The sequence below is a fragment of the Gorilla gorilla genome, chromosome X (assembly GCF_029281585.2).
Source record: "Gorilla gorilla gorilla isolate KB3781 chromosome X, NHGRI_mGorGor1-v2.1_pri, whole genome shotgun sequence".
NCBI lineage: Eukaryota > Metazoa > Chordata > Mammalia > Primates > Hominidae > Gorilla > Gorilla gorilla.
This window is the reverse complement of record NC_073247.2, coordinates 46,469,139-46,490,895: the sequence shown is the minus strand read 5'-3', so window position 1 is coordinate 46,490,895 and position 21,757 is coordinate 46,469,139. Positions and strand designations below refer to the sequence as shown.

At 37.5% G+C, this 21,757-nt stretch overlaps 1 protein-coding gene across 1 annotated transcript in view; it reads right to left on the bottom strand.

Moving 5' to 3' along the window:
• CFAP47 (cilia and flagella associated protein 47) overlaps positions 1-20,797 on the bottom strand; it is a 469,679-nt gene extending 448,882 nt beyond the window's left edge. Inside the window, exons 1-2 of the mRNA XM_019019001.4 lie at positions 20,549-20,797; positions 14,542-14,693 (exon numbers count right to left, since the gene is read on the bottom strand). Of these exons, the coding sequence (XP_018874546.3) occupies positions 14,542-14,693; positions 20,549-20,797 (401 nt within the window). The remainder of the gene's footprint in view (positions 1-14,541; positions 14,694-20,548) is intronic.
• Between the last annotated feature and the right edge of the window lie 960 nt (positions 20,798-21,757).

The window sequence follows — 21,757 nt, the reverse complement described above, 5'->3', positions numbered from 1 at the left end:
AGCAATGGCAACAAAAGCCAAAATTGACAAATGGGATCTAATTAAACTCAAGAGCTTCTGCACAGCAAAAGAAACTACCATCAGAGTGAACAGGCAACCTACAAAATGGGAGAAAATTTTCACAACCTACTCATCTGACAAAGGGCTAATATCCAGAATCTACAATGAACTCAAACAAATTTACAAGAAAAAAACAAACAACCCCATCAAAAAGTGGGTGAAGGACATGAACAGACACTTCTCAAAAGAAGACATTTATGCAGCCAAAAAACACATGAAAAAATGCTCACCATCATTGGCGATCAGAGAAATGCAAATCAAAACCACAATGAGATACCATCTCACACCAGTTAGAATGGCGATCATTAAAAAGTCAGGAAACAACAGGTGCTGGAGAGGATGTGGAGAAATAGGAACACTTTTACACTGTTGGTGGGACTGTCAACTAGTTCAACCATTGTGGAAGTCAGTGTGGCGATTCCTCAGGGATCTAGAACTAGAAATGCCATTTGACCCAGCCATCCCATTACTGGGTATATACCCAAAGGACTATAAATCATGCTGCTATAAAGACACATGCACACGTATGTTCATTGCGGCACTATTCACAATAGCAAAGACTTGGAACCAACCCAAATGTCCAACAATGATAGACTGGATTAAGAAAATGTGGCACTTATACACCATGGAATACTATGCAGCCATAAAAAATGATGAGTTCATGTCCTTTGTAGGGACATGGATGAAATTGGAAATCATCATTCTCAGTAAACTGTCGCAAGGACAAAAAACCAAACACCGCATATTCTCACTCATAGGTGGGAATTGAACAATGAGAACACATGGACACAGGAAGGGGAACATCACACTCTGGGGACTGTTATGGGGTGGGGGGAGGGGGGAGGGATAGCTTTAGAAGATATACCTAATGCTAAATGATGAGTTAATGGGTGCAGCGCACCAGTATAGCACATGTATACATATGTAACTAACCTGCACATTGTGCACATGTACCCTTAAAGTATAATAATAATAAAATTAAATTAAATTAAAAAAATAAGGACAATAGTATAAGGAATCTCTAGAAAAGAAGAGAATGACAAACACAACAAGGCTAAGTACAAGTGGTCATTAAACTCAGCGATGCCCTAATAGGTAAACAATATCTTCCGGCCGGGCGCGGTGGCTCACGCCTGTAATCCCAGCACTTTGGGAGGCCGAGGTGGGCGGATCACGAGGTCAGGAGATCGAGACCACGGTGAAACCCCATCTCTACTAAAAATACAAAAAATTAGCCGGGCGCAGTGGCGGGCGCCTGTAGTCCCAGCTACTCGGGAGGCTGAGGCAGGAGAATGGCGTGAACCCGGGAGGCGGAGCTTGCAGTGAGCCGAGATTGCACCACTGCACTCCAGCCTGGGCGACAGAGCGAGACTCCGTCTCAAAAAAAAAAAAAAAAAAAAAAAAAAACAATATCTTCCAATGGTATAAAGGCATCTTCTCGTTTTACTATCTCATTAGGTATATTTGCTGATACAAATAGAACAAAGAGGTCTATGCATATTTTGTTTTCTCAGCCCATTTTTCACAATTCCTCTCCCATTTATTTATACAAAAGGAGAAATAGATGTCATCTTTTCTTAATTTAATGGTGATGCATTGCTTTGGAGTGGAAACATCTCTGGGACACCAAACTAAGGGACAATTGAAAATATTGGTGTTGACATTGATAAAGTGAGTGACCAAAATTACTAGGTAACAAATCTATTTACATAAATGTGTTTATCCAGTTTTCTTTCATCAACATTAAAAGAGGGGAATACAACTGACGTACCTGACACATTGTTAAAAATAACACTTGATAAACAACTGCTGTAATTTTACCCTATAACTTTACAGAGTTGAAAAAATTGAGAGACATTACTACAATAAAATCCTTTCATTCCAATCTACTCATTATGGAGACAACTTCTCTCAGCATCCATATCAAAAAATTTTAAATAGGGATAAAATGCATGTGGGATTCACATAAGCAATAAGTAGATATCATCCATAAACATGCTAACTAAATAAAAGTTTAAAATGCTCCATTCATCTGATTATAAATATTTCCAGTAATACTTTGCTTTTCTGTTACAAAAAAAACTCATCAAACTTAGTTTGATATATGGAGTTTAAATCAATTTGTATTAATAATATCATTTATAAGAATTATTAAAAATAATGCATGGATTTATGACTATAGCAAGTATATTTAAACACATATCTGTTTATTTGATGCACACACATAAGTTCATATGTACATATACATATATAGACATAAACTATAGACAAATTGCCTATGCACTTTATTCCTGGTGATCATGAAAAAAACTTCTAAGCATAAAAATGTAATACATTAGGATGTGATGCTGTGGTGAAAAACGGAATGGAGCTACAAATTTAAGAGGAAAAGAAAAGAGGTAATTTTTTCACCTGTTAACATATTATTGATATTTTCATTCTACTGGAAACACTTTAAAAAGGCATATAAGTATTTTATTTTTAAATCGTAACACTTACTATATATAAGCCATTACCTCTTTACAAGTGTTCAAACTAATGATGAAAATCGTAGATATTTTTAAATATAAAAGAAGGTCATAGTTTTGGGAGACACATTAAAAAATGCTCTGAAAATCACTAATTATATCATCTACCAACTAGGGCACTTTGGAAGTCCAGGTTGATGTACGAAAATGTAGAAATCAAACATGTAGTTTCTGTTTTCTTTCTTCTTTTTTCAGGGTTCACTCCATAACAAATACATGTTCATGTACATATGTACATATGTTCATATGTACATATGTTCATAACAAATACATATATGTTCATTACATGTCTGATCCATATACAGAAACTCTGAAGTAAAAATAAATGTGCTCACTCCAACACAGTTTTTTTAATCACATTCCAGTCATGCCATTAGGGAGTAGTTCAGATCCAGTTGGACTAACTTTATTCACAAAACATTCACTGAGTATATACAATTTAGATTATAGAAAAAAATAAAACTCCCCTGGACCTCAAGAATTTTACAATCTAATGGAGAGAAACAAACAAATACAAACTTCTGGTCCAGAAAAAATAGCATAAACCTATCTTTTCCTGTTCCTTCTACTAAACACAACTATAAACCCTGAAAATGGTACACGAGGCAAGCAAAAGAGAATGATGAAAGGTGGTGAAAAGGAGAACTGGCTGATTTAGAACTCTGGGACTGGAGGAACAATAGCAGCAGGGTGTCTTACAATTCCCCAGCCAACAGAGAAAGGCCACGCAGACCCAGTATTCTTTGCCCGCTGACCTAGTTAGAATCATTCTTTTTCTGGATCAAACAGGAGCCCCCCTGAACACACCAGGTGAGCCAGATAATGCCAGCCTGGGGATCAATTAAGAGGTATACCAATCATAAGTGACAAGGGGAAGCACTCTCCTTCTACTCCAGGCCTGAGATCCTGCAGAAGAGGAGTTCTCTTTCTCAGGAGTTTTCTGTCCAAAAACACCAAGGTAGTTTGAGGAAACCAGGGAAAAAAAAAAAAAAAACAGCAATTGCAAGCAGCTATATCTGAAAAGCCTCTTTGTCACTGCTGGCTCAAACCTCTCCTTTTTCACTCAGGGACACTGGAAAGGTAAGCGGGACTTGCAAGAGATCTAGATACAGCAACTGGCCCAGTACAACAAACTTCTTTGCCCCATAAGTCAGATTTTTCTATCTGCTCAGAAGACCTGGGCAGCCAGGGGGGTACTTGTATAGCGTTCTCACCACATTTCTCCTCTATCAAGAGACATGTGGCAGCCAGGCCTGGGGAAAAAAAATGCCTCCACTCCTTCAGGAAGCACCAGCAGAAGACAGTGGGAGCAGTAGTGATAACATATAAATAAAACGGATCAAAATAATACCACAAACATACTGAAAACTAAATTGTCATCACAACCACAGCATACAAAATAGGCTAAGAAAAACATGCTGAACATAAATGGGGTGTGTGCCTGTTAAAATAACAGATTTAAATAAGACCCAGAGTCTCCTAACATAACAGAAAAAAAAATTTAGCATTCAATCAAAAATCACCTGTCATATCAGGAACCAAAAAAATAACGATTTTGATGAGAGCAGACAATCAACAGATGTCAACCAAGATGAACCTCAGGTTGAAATTATCTACCAAGGATTTTAAAGCAACTGCCAAAAAAAAAAAAAATGCTGCAACAAGCAATTTCAAGTTTTTTTGAAACTAATGAATAAATAGAAAATCTCAGCAAATAAATACAAGTTATAAAAAAGAATCAAATGGAAATTATAGAATTGAATAATACAACAACCAAACTAAAATCATAGTGATGAACGCAATACCAGGATGGAGATAACAGAAGATAAAATGAGTGAAATGGAAGCTCGATTAATAGAATTCACCCAGACTTGACAAAGACTGAGAGAGAAAGAGAAAAAAATGAGCAAAGTCTCAGAGGCCTGTGGGACAATAACAAATGATCCAATATTTGCATCATTAAAGTCTCAGAAGAAGAGAAGAAAGAGAATGGGGCTGAAATAATAGTTAAATGCAAATAATGGCTAAAACTGCCAAAACTTGGCAAGAGACACTGACATACAAATTCAAAAAAGCTGAGTGAACTCAAACCTGATAAACTCAAAGAAAATCATGTAAAGGCATATCATAATTGAACTTTTGAAAACAAAAGATAAAAACAAAAATCATGAAATCGGCCAGCGAGAAAGAATGTGTTCCATATAGAGAAACACCAAATTAAATGAATGCACGTATCACATCTGACTCCATGGAGTCCGGAAGGAAGTGTCACAATATTTTTCAAGTACTGAAAGAAAAAGAAAACTGTCAACTGAAAACTCGATTTCTGTTAAAACTACGTTTGATAATGAAGGGGAAATACAGACATTAGACAAAGAAAAACTAAAAGAACTTGTCACTAGCAAACACACCCTTAAAGATCACCTAAAAAAAATTCTTCAAGTGGGCAGAGGAAGAAGGCTGAATAGAAGTCTCCACCTATCATCCCTCCTACAAGGACACCAATTTAACAACTATCTATATAAAAAAAAAAAAAAAGCAACTTCGTAAAAACCAAAAATCAGGTGAGCACTCACAGTACCTGGTTTTAACTTCATATCACTGAAAGAGGCATTCAAGAGTGTAGGAAACACAGTTTTGAATCACCTCTGTCAACCCTCCCCAACCCCCAGCAGTGGCAGCATGGCATGGAGAGAGAATCTGTGCATTTGAGGGAGGAAGATCACAGCAATTGTGAGTCACTGCATTGAACTCACTGCTGCCCTGTCACAGCAGAAAGTAAAATAGGGGAACTAAGCTGATGCCTGCCCATGGGGGGAACATTTAAACCAGCACTAGCCAGAGAGGAATCACCTATCCCAGTGGTCATGACTTGAGTTCTAGCAAGCCTTGCCACCATGAGCTAACATGCTCTGGGACCACAGATTAACTTGAAAGGCAGTCTAGGCCACAAGGACTGCAACTTCTAGATGAGCTCTAGTGTTAAACTGGGGTCAAAGTCAGTGGACATGGGGAGACACACAACCTACTAAGACACCAGCTGGTGTGGCTAGGGGAGTGCTTGTGCCAACCCTTTCCCCAACCCCAGGCTGCATAGCTCATGGCTCCAAAAGAGACCCCTTCCTTCTACTTGAGGAGAGAAGAGGCGAGAATAAACAGGACTTTGTCTTGAATCTTGTATACCAGCTTAGCCACAGTAGGATAGAGCACCAGTCAGAGATGTGAGGCCACCTTTCCAGGCCCTAGCTCACATATAACATTTCTAGACACACCCTGGGCCAGAAGGAAACCTATCGCCTTGAAGGGAAGGATCCAATCCTGGCAAGATTCATCACCTGCTGACTAAAGAGCCCTTGGGCCCTGAGTAACCTGCAGTGATACCTAAGTAGTGTGCCATGGGCCTTGGGTGACACTTGGAAACTTGCTGGCTTCAGGTGAGATTCAGCACATTCCCAGCTGTGGTGGCTACAGGGCAAGACTCCTTCCACCTGACATAAGTGGAGGGAAAAGTAAAAGGTTGTATCTAGTACCTTAGGTATCAGCTTGGCCACAGAGGTATAGAACACCAAGCAGGCCTCTGGGGACCCTGATTCCAGGCCTTAACTCTTGGATGGCATTTCTGGACCTGCCCTGGGCCATAAGGGAGTTTACTGACCTGAAGGATGAGTCCCAGGCCAAACAACATTCACCACAAGCTGACTAAAGAGACCTTGGGCCTTAAGAGAACATCAGTAGTAAGCTTGGCAGTACTCCCTGTGGGCCAGTGGTGGTGGCGGCCATAGGGTGAGGCGCTTCTGCCTCTGGAAAGGGAAGGAAAGACTGGGAAGAACAGTGTCTTGTGGTTTGAGTACCAGCTCAGCCACAGTACAATAGGTAGACTTCTAAGGTACTTTACCCCAGTCCCTTTTTCCTGGATGGTACCCCTGGACCCACCCAGAAAACTCTTCAGAACATTAGACTGAGCAAAGATTTCTTGAGTAGCACCCCACAAGCACAGGCAACCAAAGCAAAAATTGGCAAACAGGATCACATCAAGTAAAAAAGCTTGTGCACAGCAAAGAAAACAATCAACAAAGTGAAGAGACAACCCACAGTATGGGAAAAATATTTGCAAACTACACATCTGACAAAGGATTAATAACCAGAATATATAAGGACCTCAAACAACTCTCTAGGAAAAAATCAACAGTTAAATTTTAAAATGGGCAAAAAATTTGAATAGACATTTCTCAAAAGAAGACATACAAATGGCAAACAGTCACATGAAAAAGTGCTCAACATCACTGATCATCAGGGAAATGCAAATCAAAACTACAATGAGATATCATCTCACCCCAATTAAAATGTCTTTTATCCAAAGGTTAGGAAGTAACAAATGCTAGCAAGGATGTGGAGAAAAGGTAACCCTCATACACTGTTGGTAGGAATGTAAATTAGTACAGCCACAAAGCAAAGGAGAACAGTTTGGAGGCTCCTCAAAAAGCTATAAATAGAGCCACCATTAAGATCCAGCAATTCCACTGCTCAGTATATACCCAAAGAAAATAAATCAGTGTATTGAAGGGATATCTGCACTCTCGTGTTTATTGTAGCATTATTCACACTAGCCAAGAACTGGAAGCAACCGAAGTGTCCATCAACAGATGAACTGATGAAGAAAATGTGCTACATATACACGATGAAGTACTATTTAGCCATAAAAAATGAGATCCAGTCATTTACAACAACATAGATGTAACTGGAGGTCATTATGTTAAGTGAAATAAGCCAGGCATAGAAAGACAAGCATTCTATTTCTCACTTATTTGTGTGATCTAAAAATTAAAGCAATTGAACTCATGAAGATAGAGAGTAGATGGATGGTTACCAGAGGCTAGGAAGGGTAATTGGGGGTGGGGAAGAAGGGGGAGGGTTAATGTGTGCAAAAATATAATTAGAAAGAATAAATAATAAGACCTAGTATTTACTATCACAACAAGATGACCACAGTAAAAAATAATTTAATTGTACATTTTAAAATAACTAAAAGACTGTAACTGAATTATTTGTAACACAGGGATAAATGCTTGAGGTGATGGATACCTCATTTATCTTGATGTGATTATCAGTCATTGCATGCCTGTATCAAAATATCTCATGTAAACCTTAAATATATACACATACTATGCACCCATAAAAATTAAATATGGCCAGGCATGGCAGCTCACACCTGAATGCCAGCACTTTGGGAGGCCAAAGCGGGCAGATCACAAGGTCAAGAGACCGAGACCATCCTGGCCAACCTGGTGAAACCTCATCTCTACTAAAAATACAAAAATTAGCTGGGCATGGTGGCACGTGCCTGTAATCCCAACTACTCAGGAGGCTGGGGCAGGAGAATCACTTGAACCCAGGAGGCAGAGGTTGCAGTGAGCCGAGATCACGCCACTGCACTCCAGCCTGACGACAGAGTGAGACTGCGTCTCAAAAAAAAAAAATTAAATATAATAAAGTTCTTCAGAAAGTCAGGAAATAATAAAGGAGAGAATCTTGGAGTATCAGAAAGAAAAAACTGGAGCAGGCTGAGCATGGTGGCTCACACCTGTAATCCCAGCATTTTGGGAGGCCAAGGTGGGAGGATTGCTTGAGCCCAAAAGTTTCAGACCAGCCTGCACAACATAGTGAAACCCCACCTCTACAAAAAATTAAAAGTGCGTGGTGGCGGGTGCTTGTAATCCCAGCTACTCAGGAGGCTGAGGCAGAAGAATCACTTGAACCTGGGAGGTGGAGGTTTCAGTGAGCCGAGACTGTGCCATTGCACTCCAGCCTGGGCGACAGAGGGAGACTCCATCTCAAAAAAAAAAAAAAATAGAAAGAAAGAAAGAAAAGAAAAGAAAAAAAGAAAGAAAGAAAAAATTAGCCAGGCTTGGTAGTGCATGTTTGTAGTCCAAGCAACTTGGGGGGCTGAGGTGGGAGGATCATTAGAGCCCAGAAGGTTGAGGTTGCAGTGAGCCATGTTGACACCACTGAACTCCAACCTGGGCAACAGAGGAAGATCCTGCCTCAAAAAAGAGAAAGGAGGGAAGCAAGGAAGGAAGAAAGGAAAGGAGGGAGGGAGGGAGGGAGGAAGCCAAGAAGGAAGGAAAGGAGGGAGGGAGGGAGAGGGGGAGGAGCAACGGAAATAGCAAAACACTACCTACATACAATCAGCTACATTTTTCCTCATAAGTTTTATAAATTATATTTGATGATAAAACAAGAGTCATAACACCCTTAGATATTCAAGACAGTAATATTTAAAAGTAGGGAAAGAAAAAAAGACTCAAATGGAAATGAAGCTTCTACACTTCACTTAAGGTGACAAAATGTTTATGCCACTAGAATATTATATCACGTATGTATATTGAAGTACCCAGAAAAACCACTACAATAATTATGCAAAGAGATGCACACAAAACAGTATAAATAAATCAAGATGCAATCCTAAAATAACCTTCAATTAACCTACAGGAATGCAAAAATGAGAAACAGAAGTATGAGAAACAAAGAGAACAATGAGAAAACAAATAATAAACAAGCAGACAAATTATAGCATATACAAATTAACTTAAATATAAATAGCCTAGATACAACAATCAAAAGACAGAGGTCGAAAATATGGGGAAGGGAACCATTGCTCAACTATATGCTGCTGCTCAGAAAAAACTCAGTTTAAATTCAAGGCCATAGTAGGGTGAAAGTAAACGAATAGGAAAAAACATAGTATTCAAATTTTACTTAGAAAAAAAAAGTGCAAAAAGCTACATTAATATCTAATAGAGGCTTCAGTGCAAGAAAATCACCATGCACAAAGACGGATATTATGTATAATAAAAGGATCAATCTACTAGAAAGGAATAACGATCATAAATATGTCCATAATAAACCTGTGGAAATTAACACACTTCTAAATAATCCAGGAGTCAAAGAGAAACTTTAAACAAAATTAAATACATAGAACTGAGTCAAAATAAAAATATATAACAATTTGTAGGACACAGCTAAAGCAGTGCTGAGGGTCATTTATAACATTACATGCTTACATTAGAAATGAGAAAATTTCTCAAACTCATTATCTAATTTCCAATATCAAAAACTAGAACAAGAGCAATATTAATTCAAATCAAACAGAAGAAAAGAAATAATAGAGAGCAGCAATCAACGGAATTTAAAATAAAATGAAAGGAAAGCAATGATAGAAAGCTGATTCTTTGGAAAAAAATCAATAAAGTTGATAAACCACTAGCAATACTTTTAAAAAGGACAAAATACACACATGTTCGACATCAGAAATGAAAGAAAGGATATCATTACAGATGCAGCAGCTTATTATTTATTTAAAAATAATCAGAAAAAATTTCTAACAGCTCTAAAATCATAAATTTGACAACTTAGAATTGGAAGAATTCCATGGAAATGAGAAACTACAGTAACAACATAATAATATAGGCAGTATGAATAGCCCTATAAGCATCAAAAAACTAAATTCATAATTTAAAACATTCTGAAGGAAAAATTTCCAGGCCAGACAGTTCCACTAGAGAATTCTACCATTTAAATAATTGCTATCAATATTAAATAAGCTCTTCTAGAATATAGAAGAGGGAGCATTTCCAAATTCATTTTATGAGGCTGGGACTATTCTGATAGCTAAACCATACAATGACAATTAAAACAAGCAAACAAATCAATCAATCAATCAAACTATAAACCAATATCACTAATAAACTGGGACACAATAATCCCTAATAAAACATGAGCAAATCAAATTCCAGGATATATAAAAAGAATGATACATGATGACTAAAATGGATTTATTTCATGTATACAAGGGCAAGACTGATTCAACATTAAGAAATTAACCAATGTAATCCATCATATCACTAAGTTATGGAAAAAAAATATGATCATGTAAATTGACACAGAAAATGCATCTGACAAAATTTAACACTCCTTTATAATAAAAACTCTTAGCAATTTAGAATAGTTGGGAATTACTTCAACTTGATATAGGCCATCCAAAAATACTGACAGCTAAAATCGTCAGGAAAGGATGTCTCACTGTTTTTTTTGTTCGTTTGTTTTGTTTTGTTTTTTTGAGACAGAGTCTCACTCTGTCACCCAGGCTGAAGTGCATTGGCATGATTTCAGCTCACTGCAACCTCCACCTCCCAGGCTCAGGTAATTCTCATGCCTCAGCCTTCCAAGTAGCTGAGATTACAAGTGTGCACCACCACGCCCAGCTAATTTTTGTATTTCTAGTAGAGACGAGGTTTCTCCATGTTGGCCAGGCTGGTCTCGAACTCCTGGCCTCAAGTGATCCGCCTGCCTCAGCCTCCCGAGGTGCTGGGATTACAAGCGTGAGCCACCAAGCCCAGCTTCACCACTCTTACACAACATAATACTGAAAGTTATAGCCATGGAAATAAAGAAAGAAAAAAAGGTAAAAAGCATATGCTTTTGAATGGGAAAAAACACACAAACGAATTATCCCTGTCTAAAGATGACACGATTATCTACATATAAGATGGCAAGGAATCTAAAAAACATACAAAAACCTCCTAAAAAGGGAGTTTCAGCAAGGTCAGAGGATACAATGTCAACAAACAAAAATCAATCACTTCTCTGTATATAGCAACAAGGAATATGCAGTAACCAAAATTAAAAACACAATATTATTTGCAATCACTCCAAAGAAAATGAAATAGTTATACACTTAACAACACATGTAGAGAATCTCTGGGCTGAAAATTACAAAATAGTGATAAAAGAAATCAAAGAAGACCCAAATAAATGGAAAGACATAGCACATTCATGTTTGGGGAGAATTACTATAGTAAAGATGTCTATTTCCCTCAAATTGATCTATAAGCTAAGCTCAATTATTCTCAAAAGCCCAGCAAGTTATTTTTTTTTTGCAGGCTCAGAAAGATTATTCTAAAATTTACATAGAAAGGTAGAGATATTTTGATAACTAAACTAATGGTGACAAAGAAGAATAACACGTGAGGAATTATTCTACATGATATTAAGAATTACTATATAGCAAAGGTAATTAAGGTAGCATGATGTTGGCAAACGTATGGATACACAGATGAATGGAAAAAAATGCAGAACACAGAAATAAACCAATGCAGATTATGTTGAAGTGATTTTTTTCAAGGGTACACAATTCAATGGAGGAAAATAGCTTTTTCAACAAATTTGGTCAGAGCAATTGAACATCTATAGGCAATAATTAGAACCTCAATGTAAATCACACTTTATACAAAAATTAACTCAAAATATATCATAGACTTAAATGTAAAACTTTAAAAGTTAAAAATAGAAGAAAATCTTCAACCATTATGATCAAGGATTAGGCAGAGTTCTTAGACTTAACACTAAAAGCAGTACTAATTAAAGGAAAATTGATAAATTGGACATCATTGAACGTTTAAAAAAAAAAACCCTTTTGTTCTACAAAATACCCGGTTAAAAGGATGAAAAGTCAAACCTCAAACTGGGAGAACATATTTGCAAGCCACATAACCATCAAAAGACTTGTATCCAGAATATACAAAGAAATTGCAAAACTGAATAATAAAGAGCAATGTAATCAGAAAATGAGAAAAACACATTAACAGAGATTTCACTAGAGAGGGTGCTCAGATGGCAAAGAAGCACCTGAAAATATGTTGTCAACATCATTATTCATTGGGGAAATGCAAATTAAAACTATGGAGAGATTCCATTAAATATCTATCAGAATAGCTAAAATTTTTAAATAGTGATGAAAGCAAAAAATACTGGCAAAGATACCGTAAAAGTGGATTACTCATGTATCACTCTTTGAAATGTAAAATGGTACAGGCGCTCTGAAAAGCAATTTGGGATTTTCTGTTAAACAAAATATGTAATTACTATATGACCCTACAATTACACTCATGAGCATTTATCCCAGAAAAAATAAAAACTTATGCTCAGACAAAACTTGTACAAGAATATTAAAGCAGCTTATTTGTGATAGCTAAAAACTGGAATCTGTCCCTTTGTTCTTCAACAGGTCAATTGTTAAACAAATTGTTATATATATATATATATACACATATACATATATATAAAATAGAATACTACTCAGCAATAAAAAGGAGCAAAATATTGATACATTCAACGACTTGGCTGAATCTCCTGCAAGATTTTGCTGCAAGAAATTTTGCTGCAAGAAAAAAACAGAAGGCTACATAGTGTGTGATTCAATTTATGTAATATATTTGAGATGACAAAAATTTGAGATGTAGAAGACAGATTAGCAGTATCCACAGTTTAGGGTTTGTGGGTGTGAGGCAGAAGGGAAGTAGATACAGTTGTAATAAAGCAACAGGAGGGACTTTCTTGTGGTATTGGAACTGTTCACTATGTTGACTGTGGTGGTGGATACAAGAACCTACACAGGTGATAAAAAATGTGTAGAAATTAATAACACACATGCACACACACATACACACACACACACACCCCTTCCTTCAACCCTGTCCATCACACCAAAAGAAGGGCAGTGCTCTTCTTATATTGCAACCATGGTGAGAAATAGACTTCTGATGAGAGAGGGCATATACTCTGGAAACAAGAAAAAAATCTCTGTTTTCAAGGACAGAAGCATCTTCAACCTGTCTCTCCATACATACCACAAACAAGTAAATCTGAGTGCCAGTCATAGATATGTCGAAGTGCAGAATGCATACAAAATGGTTCTACTTAAACTGCAAAACACGAATTAAATATTTATACTGGGTTAATAGCTTGTTTTTTTCCTACCATGTGTCTACTGTTTGATTCCTATGCAAAAATGGGATGATGTGCTAAATCAGAACTTCTCAACAACACAAAGAAACAAAATAATTGAGGATCTAAATTTAGTTTATAGAAATGAAAAAGAAAGGGAATTTTTTTTTTTTTTTTTTGAGACAGGGTCTCACTTTGTCACCCAGGCTGGAGTGCAGTGGCGTGATCTCGGCTCGCTGTAGCCTCTACCTCTTGGGTTCAAGTGATCCTCTTGCCTCAGCCCTACAAGTAGCTGGGACTACAGTCATGCGCCACCACTCCCAGGTTTTTTTTTTCTTTTTTTTTGTATTTTTTGTAGAGGTGGGGTTTCACCATGTTGCCCAGGCTGGTCTCCAACTCCTGAGCTCAAGTGATCCACCCGCCTTGGCCTCCCAAAGTGCTACGTGCTAGGATTACAGGCATGAGCCACTGCACCCAGCCTGAATAGAAGGGAATTTTGTAAAAGGTATATATCTAATACCATGTAATCCGCAGAAAATATTCCAAATTAATTCTGTAGGTGGTGGGCAAATAGAGGCAAAAGAAAACACCTATGGAAACCACATTCTGCTGGGGAAAAGGAGGATCATACATGTATGTATATAAATAAAGAAACACTAAATTTTAACACTAACTTTGATAGATAAATTTATGATGAACAGAAATATACTTTTTAATATTAAAAAACAACAAATGAATCATCATTCATCCTGGTTAAATAAATAATTTGTAACAACCAAGTCAGTCACTTAGCTTTTTTATACTTACATCCATCCATATTTTTCAACCAGTCTCAGAAGAACAGCATTTTGATTTTTTTGACACCAAACATTTGCCTAATTTAAAATTTAGTGAAGTGAACCTGACAATACTTTAAAATTAAATTAAAATGTGAATACAAGTTTGCAAAAATTCAATTATTAATACATTCAATTGTTGAATGTCGTTTTTTTAATAAAAATAACAGAGAATGAGGTTTCATTTCTTACAAACACTACTATTTTCTAAAAATGTGTCCTTTAAGTTCAACTGTCAGGAAACTATGTCAGAAAAAATACAGAATATTACTTTGACACTCATTTTTATTTAAAGAGTATTCAAAATGTCAGCATGAACTATGAAGATTACATACCCAATTAGAGGAATTTCTGTTGTTTTATTTTCTATTGAAATAAGTAGTCGGTCAAAAGTGTCTTCGTCTTTATCAGGATGATATTCCACCATAGCTGTCATCTGAAGGCCAGAAGCAAGTTCTTTATCCAGACTGGTCAACATCAGTTTGAACTTCAGTGGGAGAAAGAGAGTCAAATTATACATCTTAACTCCTTATAAAAAAAAAATACCATGGCTGGGCACAATGGCTCACGCCTGTAATCCCAGCACTTTGGGAGGTGGAGGCCAGCGAATCATGAGGTCAGGAGATCGAGACCATCCTGGCCAACATGGTGAAACCCCTTCTCTACTAAAATACAAAAAATTAGCCGGGCGTGGTGGTGCGCAGCTGTAGTCCCAGCTACTCACGAGGCTGAGGCAGGGGAACTATTCGAACCCAGAAGGTGGAGATTGCAGTGAGCCGAGGTCGTGCCATTGTACCCCAGCCTGGGTGACAGAGCAAGACTCGGTCTCAAAAAATAAATAAATAAATAACGTTAGCAACTATAGTTAGGAGTGTTACATTATTATCAAAATACAGGCTCTATTCCTGCCCTAATGCCAAAGACTTTCTAATTTTAATTTTATTTTTAATTGACAAATAATTGTATATATTCATTGACTGCAATATGATGTACTAATACAGGTATACATTGTGGAATGAGCAAATCAGGCTAATTAACATATCCATCACATCACTTATTTATTTGTACTGGGAACATTTAAAATCCATTCTTTTAGCAATTTTGAGATATACATTATTATTTTTTTTTTGAGATGGAGTCTCACTCTGTTGCCCAGGCTGGAGTGCAGTGGCGTGATCTCTGCTCACTGCAAGCTCCACCCCCTGGGGTTCACGCCATTCTCCTGCCTCAGCCTCCCGAGTAGCTGGGACTACAGGCGCCCACCACCACGCCCAGCTAATTTTTTGTAATTTTTTAGTAGAGATGGGGTTTCACTGTGTTAGCCAGGATGGTCTCGATCTCCTGACCTCATGATCCACCTGTCTCGGCCTCCCAAAGTGCTGGGATTACAGGCGTGAGCCACCACGCCCAGCCATACAATACTTTATTATTAACTATAGTCACGTTGCTGTACAATAGATCACCGGAACTCATTCTTCCTGTTTAACTGAAACTTTGTACCCTTTGACCAACATTTTTCCTTTCTCTGCCCACCCCAACCCTCAGCCTTTGGTAACCACCATTCTACTCTCTACTTCTACGAGTCTGAATTTTTATATTTCACATGTAAGTGAGAGCAAGTGATATTTGTCTTATGTACCTAAAGGCAAAGACTTAATGCTCATGTTTATACCTATCTGATTCTAAATATTTAAGATATGCTTTCAAGAGTACACAACTTGAATCTGACAATGCAGGTAGCTAAGAAACATATAAATGCCGATGAGCTACTTTAAAAATATAAGATACTTATAGAACTAACGTGGCTTCTATTCTAAGAAGCTTAAAATCTGAATACAGAAAAAAGGAAGAAGAACCTAATAAAAATGTTGCTCAATCATATACATACATAATATATACCCACATGCACGTATGTGTGTGTATATATATGTACATATATATACACATATATGTACATACATATACACATATGTACATATATATACACATATGTACATATATACACATATATATGTACTTATATATACACATATGTACATATATATACATATATGTACTTATATATACACATATGTACATATATACACATATATATGTACTTATATATACACATATATATGTACATATATACACATATACACACATATATGTACATATACACACATATGTACATATGTACACATATGTACACATATATACGTACATATGTACACATATGTACATATGTACACATATTTACACATATATACGTACATATGTACACATATATACGTACATTGTACACATATACGCACATATGTACATATATACGCACATATGTACATATATACGCACATATGTGTACATATATACGCACATATGTACATATATACGCACATATGTACATATATACGCACATATGTACACATATATACGCACATATGTACACATATATACGCATATATGTACACATATATACGCATATATGTACACATATATACGCATATATGTACACATATATACGCATATATGTACACATATATACGCATATATGTACACATATATACACACACACATATATATATACACTTTTTTTTTCAGACAGAATCTCGCTCTGTTGCCAGGCTGGAGTGCAGTGGTGCAATCTCAGCTCACTGCAACCTCCACCTCCCAGGTTCAAGCAATTCTCCTGCCTCAGCCTCCTGAGTAGCTGGGACTACAGGTGTGCACCATCATGCCCAGCTAATTTCTGTATTTTTAATAGAGACGGGGTTTCACCATGTTGGCCAGGATGGTCTCAATCTCTTGAACTCGTGATCTGCCCGCCTCGGCCTCCCAAAGTGCTGGGAATCACAGGCATGAGCCGTCGTGCCCGGCCCTCATATGTATATTTTATACGCTTTATCCATGGGAATTTGAGCTTCATAACTTGGAGGAAAAATAAAAGAAGAATATAACAAAGAGGATAAAAACACTTTTGTTCCAGTAAGACGTTTGCTAGATGCCAGGAAAAATATAAAGGGAGAAAAAAGAGAAATAATATCTATTATGCATTTATAATGTGTCAAGCATTTTACATGTATTATCTTATGTAAATACACTTCTACAGTCCTGTGAGGCTGATATTAAGGCTCTCAGTATATAGATGAGGGAACTGGGACATGTAAAGTATAATTAACGTCTAAAGTCACTCAGGAAGTGAAGACTCAAAAACATATCTATCTGACTCTAAATCATAAGCACTTCCTCCCCTTCAACTAGAAAGAGTCCCTCTCCTGAATTCATAATCTCTTTAAGGAAGCAGACTACAAACCCCTTGAAAATTAAATATAAGCCAGGGACTAGTTAAGCACCATATGAGTGATAGAGACGTAAGTGTCAAGAAAATCCATGAGAGGACATGATTATTGTGGGCTAGAAAGGAGTGTACCTGGCCTAGTCTTAGAGAATGGATATTAAAGGTGGAGAAGAAGCGAGGAAGGTGCTCATTATAGGTGTAAAAATATCTCAGACACAAGCAGAAACAAGAATAAGCAAAATAGTCTCTCAGAAAGCAGATAATAAGCCAGCCTCCCTGGGCAAGAGTCCCCAATGAGAAACAATGGAGGTTATGTTGAAAATGATTATTCAGGGATTCTAATGTGAGGCCAAGTCTAAATAGTGCTTTGCAGCAATTAAGGACATAGAGAAGTGGAGTGATTTGGAAGTAACACTGATCTGGGAGCTTCATGCTTTCAGCAAACAATGCTGATACCTCCTAACTACCACATTCGAACTCTCAACCCTCCTGCAATTTATAGAACAGAAGGAAAACAAGGGATACAATATTTTCCACATAAGCCTTTGGGTGTTGGAAGTCCACATATCAGGTTTGACTATCTTCTTGTAAGTAAGCTACAGTTTCAAGAAGGAAAACCAGTACTTCAGAACCATGTGCTTTTGGTCAAACTGCATGTTGCTGAGCACTCTTAGTGAGATGCAAATGTGTGCAAGGCACCATCCCTACTCTTAGCAGTTTATGAGCTGAAAATGGAGGCAGTACTAACATTTAACAAGAGGCATAGGGACACAAATTCAAACTATAAGGAATGTCTGTAAATGAAAATGGTATCCAGTAAGACAGAAATAATTTGGGGATAAAATAATAACAGACTTCTTAGAGAAAATGAGAACTCACATTGACCTTAAAAGATGGATGGGATTTGGAAAGGGATGATTTTTGCAGATGACAGGGTATGAAAATGTGGGTGAGAAGAAAAAGAAGCCTGAGTCATAAGGGAGAGGGGGCAGGTATGAGTAAGGCTGGTCTGACCAGACCAGAGGCCACACAAGCCATAAAAACACTCTTAGATGGATAGTGTTGGTGAGATTGAAGGATGTTATTGAAAATCAGTAATAGTACTATCAATTCTATTTTCTTTGAAGATAAAGTATGTGTCTTCTTATTTTTCTACCAGCAATCTATGACACATAGTGGGTATTCAATACATAGGGTCAATGCAGGTTCTTGAGTCTGGGTGAAAAACAAGCACTGCTGTATGTTAGAGGAATCATTTTCTGAGTAATTATAATAGTGATGATGACAATGACCTTTCCACAGCACCTTGTTTTTACTTTTTCTTATCCCCCACCCCCACAAGATGCACTTTTCACTATTTATCTAATTCCCTTTATGAAGGATCAGGAGTGCATTTCATAGTCTTGCAACAAAGGAAAATTCACACTGATATTGGCTTCTAACTACTAAGCATATCTAGATGTTCTCTTGTCAATGTCAAGACTTGTGGAATGAATTGTTTTCCATTATATCCTAGATATAAACTGAAATAAAACCAATTATAATATTTTTCTTGTTACTGCACAGAAACCATCCATACAAGTGTCCCCTGAACATCCATAAAATAGTGGTTGTCCACATCCAAACATTACCACCAGCTTGTTTCAAAAGAAAGTATTTTCAGATACACATGTAATTGTCCAATAAATATGTGCTAAGGTAGTGAAATAACACAGGCTTTCCCTAATTTTAGTGTCTGGAGTAAGCAAGTACTTTTTGATTTAAAGAGGAGTTAATAGTCTCTTGAGATATACTTTTTAATAAAAATATTTAAATATGAAAATCATTAAAACCTGATTCCATTTATATGAAAGCCAAGGATAAGCCAAACTAACCTACCATGTTAGAAATCAGAATAGTGGTCAGTTCCACAGGGTGATTACTCCAGGTACTGTAAGGAAGAAGCACTGGGGATCTTCTGGGGTGGTGAACATATTCTATTATTTGATCCAGGTGGTAGCTAATGGAGATTATCTATCTAGCTATCTATCTACACACACACATATTTATTTTTTTGTAAATTCATCAAACTTTACTTTTGAGATCTGTGCACTTTAGTAAGTAAATAATACATCGATTTTTTTAACAGAGCAAAAATTAGAACATGGAAGTCCTTTTTCTCATTGCTCTTCTAATCATTAACATAGGTTTTTCTACATATATACAAAGAAATATATGTAAATTTAATCTAAAATTATGGACATCTTTTTTTTCTGCACATATAGTCCAGCTGTATTCAACACTACTTTTTATTAGGAATATCTCTTGAAGTTTTCAGTTATTTATTGCTTACATTTCAAAAATTCTTACCGCATTTCCTATATCAAAATTTGCCTGAGAAAATGTGATCATACTGAACTAATAACCATCCATTCACACACATGATGTAAAATAACACAGTGAGATACAGAGGAAATTCTGCCCACTTTAAATTAGAAGATAGAAACACCCTCTCAGAACATTAACTTTCTTGATGGTTAGATCTGTACTAAAACCCCCTCATTAGTTTCTAAGTTCTATGAGGGCAGGGCTGTGTCCATTCTGTATTCCTCATGTCTATTACCTGTTATATAGTAGGTGCTTAACAAATGTTCGTTAAAATATGAAATAATGAACCTTTCCACTAATCCTACAGTTCCTGGAGTTATCAGGCACTTTATGATTCAAAGGGCAGTTAATAGAGAATTTTGTTCTCATAATTCTTAAGGCAACAGCAAAATCATAAAACCAAGTTGCACAGATTTTGGGATTGTTAACAAGTTTCTAAACCCAGGTTGAAGAAATGGGGAGGCTCTAGGTCAGCTTTTCTCCACCCTGCCCTCCCCATCTCCTAATCCTAAACAAAACAGAAAACAAAGAGAAAAAAAAAAGAGCACACACACAGAAACCTGTCACTGTTTCCCGGGAAGCCCAATCCTCCCTCCATCCCGGCAGGAGCCAGATGACTACTCCCTGGGGCAAAGAGAGACGCCGTGTGAGGAGGCGCTCTCACAAGGTCCCGCTCCCAGCACCCCTTAGTGTGTCACCTGTGGCTTGATGGGCTCCTTAAATCGGATTTTCTGGTTCCAGCGGCAAAGATTATGCACAGTAATCGGGAGGCGGTACACCTTCCCGGCCATGGTGTCCAGGAACTTCACCTCAGCCGGGATCACCCGCAGCTGCATGTCTCTCCCCGAGCTATCCATAGCCCGGGGTACGAGGGAACCCCTTTGGATGCTCATGGCGAGGGAACCTCTGTGGACGTTTATGGTGAGGGAACCCCTTTGGGTGTTCATGGCTGCCCTCTCGGTAGCCAGAAAACAGATGTGGATCCGTCCGGCCAAGGATTAGCGTCGACGACCGTCGCTAGGCAACCATCAGACGCCAAGCGCTAGTTTCAAGCCCTGCTCTCATTGCCGCCTCCCAACCCGCGCGAGTTGCTAACGCGAATAGAATAACCCTCAGGTCACAGGTGTCACCAGAGTAACTGAAAAACACGCTGTGGCAGCCCAAACGTCAGAGGCACCTCACTTTGCCATGGCCTGGCACGGTACTAAAATCACAGAGGCATAGTGGGCATTTTCCTGGACCTCTCGTAAGACAAAGTTTAAAGTACCATGCATTTTAAAGAAATCTGCCCACAGATGCACTGTAAACTGGCCTTATAATTCAATTAAAATTTAAATTTACAAAGAAAAAAAAGATCAGTGAAAGTGATGTGCCCACGTGGTCTATTAAGGCAGCAAGATATAACAGAAAGGGAGAAGTATAGGAGAAACAAAGTCAGTGTCTCCTAGATGTCCTGCTCAGAGGTCTTTACGTCAGCGTTTCTGAATCAGAATGTTTCTTACAATAGCAAAATATTGGATTCATATGAATACCAATCAGTAGCGATGGATACAATAACTTACTGTTTATTTATGATGAATAATAACGTAGATCTGTGTTGACATAAGAGATATCCATTACACAGTATTAAATTTTAACATTGACCAAACAGTATGCATATTGTGACACCTGTATCTTTTTAAATGCACACACACACACACACACACACACACACAATGTAAAAGCAATCCTCTGGGTCTTTTGTTAAAATGCAGATTCTGTTTCAGTAGGTCTGAAGCAAGGTCTAAGTATCTGTATTTATGACAAGCAAGCTCCCAGGTGATTACAATGCTTCTGGTTCCGGGGCCACACACTGAATATAGAGGCTTTAGGAACCTTGTTAACTATTCCAGGGTCCTCATTTGTGA